The sequence below is a fragment of the Condylura cristata genome, unplaced genomic scaffold (genome assembly GCF_000260355.1).
Source record: "Condylura cristata isolate star-nosed mole 26May11 unplaced genomic scaffold, ConCri1.0 scaffold00003, whole genome shotgun sequence".
NCBI classification, from domain to species: domain Eukaryota; kingdom Metazoa; phylum Chordata; class Mammalia; order Eulipotyphla; family Talpidae; genus Condylura; species Condylura cristata.
In genome coordinates this window covers 77,552,564-77,558,616 of record NW_004567104.1, presented here as the reverse complement: position 1 = coordinate 77,558,616, position 6,053 = coordinate 77,552,564, and the positions used below count along the sequence as shown (strand labels likewise).

General features: G+C 65.0%; 2 protein-coding genes across 2 annotated transcripts in view; both read right to left on the bottom strand.

The window, feature by feature from the left end:
- FAM3B (family with sequence similarity 3, member B) overlaps positions 1-845 on the bottom strand; it is a 27,380-nt gene extending 26,535 nt beyond the window's left edge. The window contains exon 1 of the mRNA XM_012730982.1: positions 735-845. Coding sequence (XP_012586436.1) covers positions 735-845 — 111 coding nt within the window. The remainder of the gene's footprint in view (positions 1-734) is intronic.
- A 1,912-nt stretch (positions 846-2,757) lies between these two features.
- Positions 2,758-6,053, bottom strand: part of BACE2 (beta-site APP-cleaving enzyme 2) — a 53,466-nt gene continuing 50,170 nt past the window's right edge. The window contains exons 9-11 of the mRNA XM_012730973.1: positions 3,270-3,352; positions 2,985-3,163; positions 2,758-2,880 (exon numbers count right to left, since the gene is read on the bottom strand). Coding sequence (XP_012586427.1) covers positions 2,758-2,880; positions 2,985-3,163; positions 3,270-3,352 — 385 coding nt within the window. The remainder of the gene's footprint in view (positions 2,881-2,984; positions 3,164-3,269; positions 3,353-6,053) is intronic.

The following is a 6,053-nucleotide window of genomic DNA, read 5'->3' as shown; positions in this document are numbered from 1 at the left end:
CGCCGCCTGTTGAAACGGCTGTGTGAGCCTCGCTCCTCCGTGGACAGGCGCCACCCCACGCCAGGGGCCAGGGGCCTGCGCCACGCTCCCACCCGCCCTTTCGTCACCAAAGCTGCGCTCGCAGCGTCGGCCCTGGCGGCGAGTCTGGCCCCGGCGGGCATGCGGCTGGGCGTCCGTTCTGGCGTCCGGCCAGGCGCGCCCCTGGGAACCGCCTGCCAGTATCCGCGAAGCGCTCGCGGCCGCCGTGGCTGGACAGCGTGACGGCTACAGCCTTGGCGTCCTGGCTACGTGCAGTCTGGTCCACGCACAATGCTTTTCTGTTTGTCTTTTCTTTGATTGTTTAAAGACTTATTTATTGATGCACACGAGAGCTGGGGAGCAGGCCAGGGGCGTGGGGGTGGGAACACGCCCCAGAGTCAGAATGGGGAGCAGAACAAGTGGATCCACTGGAACCCACTGCCGGGGGGCAGCGGGGAGACGGGAGGGCCTGCGGGGCCCGGGGTCCCTCCAGGCCGGCGGCCGCACCTGTGCTGCAGCGGCCGCGGCCGGCTTCTGGGTGCTGAGACGCCCCCGTGCTCCTGGGGGGACCCCGGGCGCACCTCCTACCCTTGTTCCTCCCTAAGCACAGAGGAGCCACGGCGCGGGCCGAGCGTCTCCTCCGGCCGACAGAGTCCGAGCGAGGGGTGCCCGGAAAAGCCAGGGACCCCAGGCTGGCTCCCCCTGGGGTGGGTCACTGCTGTCTGGCTTCGGCCACTCCTGTCTTTGCAGCCGTTTCGCATTTCGATGCCCTCGATGAGGCAAACGCTGGCTTCACCTTTGGCTGCTTTAATAACGCAGGCGGCCATGGCTGTAGAGTTAGTGTGGCAAAGCAAGACAGCGCAGTGACATCGTGTGACGACACGTTCCTGTCCCAACCAGGCGCTCAGACTCCCGCATTCCACCGTCCTCCAGAGGTGCTCGCTGAACTGAGCTGCGCAGGAAAAGGCGCCGGGAGCCCGAGGGCTTAAGCCTCTGTCGTTCGCCTTCCGCGCCACGTCTCTCAGTGTGGGGGCGGGGGACAGTCAGCGTTTCACTCCTGCGCCTGGCCTTGTTCCGGTCTGTTTACGCTGCTCTAATGAGAATGAGGAACTTAGTAACTCCAGAAAAAAGCAGCTTTCCTTTTGTTTTGCTAACTTTTGTTAGAACATAAACAGAAACGTAAGTTATAGCCGCACGAATTCACCTGCGCGCTGTCTGCCTTTGGCACGCCTCGGCTCTGTTTTGTTTTTGCCAGCCAGCTTGAGGTGCTGGGTGAAGGAACCGCGGGGTGGCCGAGGCCTGCAGTCCTGCGGAACTAGGAGCCTGTGAACCCCACGGAAGGCCGCGGGGCTCAGTGGACAGGGGATGGGCACGGCCTGCCCCGCTAGCTGACTCTGGGGTCACTCGGGTGTTCTGGCTAGCTAGTGCCCCAAGAGCCCCACTCCATCACAAGTCCCCCACTCCACTGGGCAGCCTCGCCGCAAGACTGTGGGCCCGGGGCTGGGGGAGCTGGGTGGTCTGGAAGCAGAGGTCTCGAGAGTGACCACCTTCTCCGTGTAGTCCACCTTCCACAAAGCGCCCCACGGGGCCGGCCTCAGTGGCTCAGTGTGTGCTCTGTAAGAGCAGCCACAGGCCAGGCCTCCAGGGTGGGCCAGCAAGCACCTGCACAGGAGGCCTGTGGGCACCCGATGTCCCCAGGCGCCCCACAAGGACCAGCCAGGGTCAGCAGTGTCCCTGGGGTCAGCTGGGGTTAGCTGGGGTTCCCACCCTTAAGACAGAAGCTGTCTGGTCTCAACCCTTGGGCCACTGAGTGACTTATTTGGGGTCCTTACAGAGGTAATTACAAGTAAATGAAGATGAGGTACAGGGTGAGTGGGTTTCCAGCCCCACCAGGCTGGGCACCACCTGGGGTTTGGCCCTCCTCCCGGGCTGTGTCGCCCGGCCGAGGGACGTGGGCCCGGGGCAGGCTTGCTGAGAGGCTGGTGGGCCAGGCGGGCGGCCTGGGAGCGCGGCCTCTGCCGAGGGGTCAGTGCAGAGAGGCCCCGGCAGGTGCAGGTCACGGGCAGGAGGGAGAGGGGTGGGCAGGTCACCTGCCTGGGCCCGGGCGGGCAGGAGGCCGCCCCGGGCAGGGCGGAGCCTGCTGACACGTCTCCGCTGGGGGCTCCCTCCTCCCTGGGGTGGCTTGTTTATTGTGGGTTTGAGTAAACTGTGAGGTGCGAGAGGCCCGGTCTCCGCCACGGCGCCGCCTCCACGCCGGCCTGCACCTTCGGTCTCGCTCCTGACCCCCAGCCGCTGGCCGGGCCTGCTCTGTGACAGTGCTCCGTGTGCTGTGACCGGGCTCGGCTCCTGCAGCCCGCGTGGCTGCGTCCCTCCCCAGGGCCGCCGGCCTGTGTGACCGGGTTCCGGGCCTGGGCGCCCCCCCCAGTTCTCTCCCCGTCGGGGCACCCTTGCCTCGTGCTCCTGCCAGCCAGTGTCCGAGACCCCGAGAGGTGGCGACTCCGGCCGTGGTCACAGGCACGAGGTGACGGGCATCAGCCGCCGCGCGCCTGCCCCCCCCCCGCCTCCCCGGCTGGGCCCCCACGGCCCTGCAGCGTGGCTCTCTGGTGGCAGCTGCTTGGCGGCGTCACGTCGGCTTCCAGGGTCGGTGGGTTCAGGGTCAGACTTGCAGCTCAATACCTATGTGGGCCACCGTCTGCTGTCCCCAAAGTCCAGCTTCTGTTCCGGGCGGGGACCCCGACATCACGGGGGCCGGCTGCGGTCCTCGCCCGTGCGCTGAAAGGCTCTCGCAGTGACCCGGCTGCAGGCGCACACCGACAGGCTGCCCGAGGGTTTGTGCACCAAAGAAGGGGCGTGAAGACACGGCTATTTCGGGAGGGGGAGCTGGTCACCGTCCCACCAGCGCCCCAGGCTGAGTCCCGAGGGCCGCCGAGGGCCAGCCAGGAGCCAGGCGCCAGGCCCGGGCCCACAGCCCAGGAGCAAGAGCCCAGGGCCGCGAGTCTGGTTCGGTCCTGGCCGGCTGCTGGCCGCCGCAGGCCAGCGTCCTCCCGTGGCGAGGAGGGGACTGGTTCTGGGGGCTGCTGGCCGCCGCAGGCCAGCGTCCTCCCATGGCAAGGAGGGGACTGGTTCTGGGGGCTGCTGGCCTGGCCTGGGGGGGGACCCCAGCTGCGGTTGGTTTGCGCAAACGCCCCCACTCCCCCGCTCTCCTGGGCCGGCTGGCCGCCCCGCGGGCCTGCAGGCCGGCTCTCGCTGACCGTCTCCACATGCAGCGAGCACCGTGCGCTGTGCGTCAGTAACGGGCACGGTGCCAACGCTCCGCCCGCCGGGGGGCTCGTTGCTGTGGGGACAGACGCTGGGCCGACCTGCAGGCCGTGCTGTGGCCTGGGCCCGCCGCGGTCTGTGCTTCTTCCTCCCCAGTGTCCAGCCTCGGGTGGGGCCGCCAGGCGCTCGCAGGAAGGAGACGCGTGTGGGTGCAGGGCTGAGATGTCGGTGGGGGTACAGCGGGGGTGCAGGCTCCGGGCACAGCTCCCCCCGGGGGCCCCGGGGGAGGTCCAACCTGCGGGTCCCACAACCTGGGGCGGCCAGGAGCGTCAGGACCTCCGGGTCTGGAGGCCGGAGCCCGAGGTGGGCGGCTGCAGGGGAGGGGGTGAGGCCTCTCCTGCCTGCGGGGCTCCAGTGCGCAGGTGTGCGTGCACCTGTCTCGTTCGTACCTGCCCGGGGAGCGGTCTGGGGGCCGGCGCTAAGCCGGGGAGGCTCGGCCAGGTGACCTCTAACCCAAGGGCTCCCCACAGGCCCCGCCCAGCACCGCGGGGCAGGGCTCCTGGGGACGGGGTGTGGGACTCGGGGCGGATCCGAGCTTCAGGCCACTGCGCCCCGGCCTCCTGGGCCCCGACAGACTGGAGGGGCGGCCCCTGGGGCCCCAGGCCTCTGCCCTCGCCGGGGGACCTTCAGGCTGCAGCTGATTCAGCCTGCGGGCAGCTGGCCCCACAGCATCGAGGTCCTCGCCTGCTGACACAGCTATGCAACCTCTGTCACCAGACACGGTACCGATGGAGGGAAGCGCTCTGAAACATCAGGATTTCCACGCTAGCTCCTGCCATGACCGCCCTTTCTGTATCATCAGGATATTCCACGCAGGCATCAGTTTCCTAATGGACGGCCTCAGCCTCTTAAAGCGCTGCCTGGCTCAGGCGAGAAAGCGCCGCCCCAGGCCGGGAAGGTCCTCTTGGAATGAAAAGTATCACCACTGGCTGGTTAATAAGAATAATGATGACAAAATCAATATTGTAAGACCAGAGCACTAGAACTATAACAGGCGCGGGAGTCACGGCCGCCGCCCCCACCCCAGATGCTGGACACTGGACACTGATCCGTCAGCAACGGGGAGAAGCGGCTGGGCCGGGAGGGCGGAGCTGAGCGTTTCGTCCCCACTTCTGTGACCGCGGCAAGAGAGGAAGGCGGGAGGCAGAGAGGCCGAGCAAGCGGAGCTTCTGGCTCCCGGACAGCAGCTGAGACGGGCCCTGGGCGGGTCCGCAGCGACTGCCCCACGGGGGAAGGGCCCCTAGGTAGATTCTAAACTCAGATTCCAAGGGCGACTCATCGCTGTGCCACCTTCTGGCCCCCTCCCGGATGCGAGGCCAGTGTCTCACCGCCTCACCACCCTGGACGCAAGGCTGATTCACGCTGCCCTTATCCAGCCCCTCAGTGAGTCTCCGCGCTCGGTCACTCCCACCGCTGAGCAGCAGGTTGGGACAAGCCCGGACCTGTGGGCTCTGGGGCTCCTGGCCTGGTGGTGGCGGCCGGCTGCTTGGCGCTCGATGGGTCTTCAGCTGCCGGGGGAGTCCGGGTCAGCAGAACTGGTAGGACACCCTAGTTGACTTGTGTTTCTCTCCCTCTTTCCCCGGGTTGTTCCTTTACCTTTCTCCTTATAAATAAATCCATTATCGAACCTTTTGAGTGTGTCCACACGACGATTGCATCGGAAGCGCGGGTGAAGACCACAGCCAGGCAGCCCAACTCACACTGGGGTGCCCTGGGACAGATTAAGTTAAAAACTCAGAATTCTTTCACTGCCAGACGAGAACCCAGATCTCCGCTCTCTGCTGTCCCCCTTAAGCTTCTATTCAGTTTAGCCTTCGAGTAAGGAACTTCACCTAAGACTTCTACTCAGTTGTTTTTTTTATTCATACAGAACTGGGGTACAGGCCAGAGATGCGGAGGGTGAGAGGCTTCCCCAGAGACAGAGTGGGGAGCAGAACAGGCCGACTGACCAAGTACACTGCTGAGGGGAGCAGTGGGCAGGTCAGGAGAGGTCTGCCGCGCCCTGTGGTCACCTCCGGGGCAGGCGGGAATCGAACTCATGCGGAAGCGGCTTTAGCTTCTCAGTGCTGCGCTTTAACCCGCCGCGCCACCAGGGAGGGCCCGCTACTCAGTTTTTAAGGAACTTTTCTGGCTCTTTGTGATTGATCTACAAGAGAATTCCCGCCCCCAGCCGAGCTGTGCCCTGTGTATCCGCCTGCGTCTCCAGCCTCCACCCTAGTCCTGACTTCACCCTCTGAGAGGCCTCCGTGAGGTCAGAGTAGCATTTAAGCTTTAACGGGACTTTATTTTAGCCCATCGTCACTGTGATAGATGTGATAGCTTCAAATTTGACGAACTTATGTACCTATCTTAATTTTAATAGATGGATTTTAAGAATAATGTTATAATCTCAACTACGGGTCAAAACGACCCCAGTCTGCTCCTAGAAAAAAGGCGATCGCGATCTCAGCCCATTTCGTGTGCGATGTCATCCCCTGCTGCGGGGAATGAAACAAACCTCTGCTAAGAGCAGAGCAGGGCATCTCCGCTCCCACCTTGAGACCCTGCCCGTCTGCCCCCCAACGACCCGTGATGGGGCGGCCCCCGACAGCCTGCCTCCCGCCGGCTCAGTCCGGACCACAGGAATGGGGCGCCTGCTGGTGCTGGCCGCCGCTCTGGTGTGTGCCAGGCCGTGCCAGTGGGAGCACCAGTCTGCTCGGTGGGTCTCCAGAATGTCG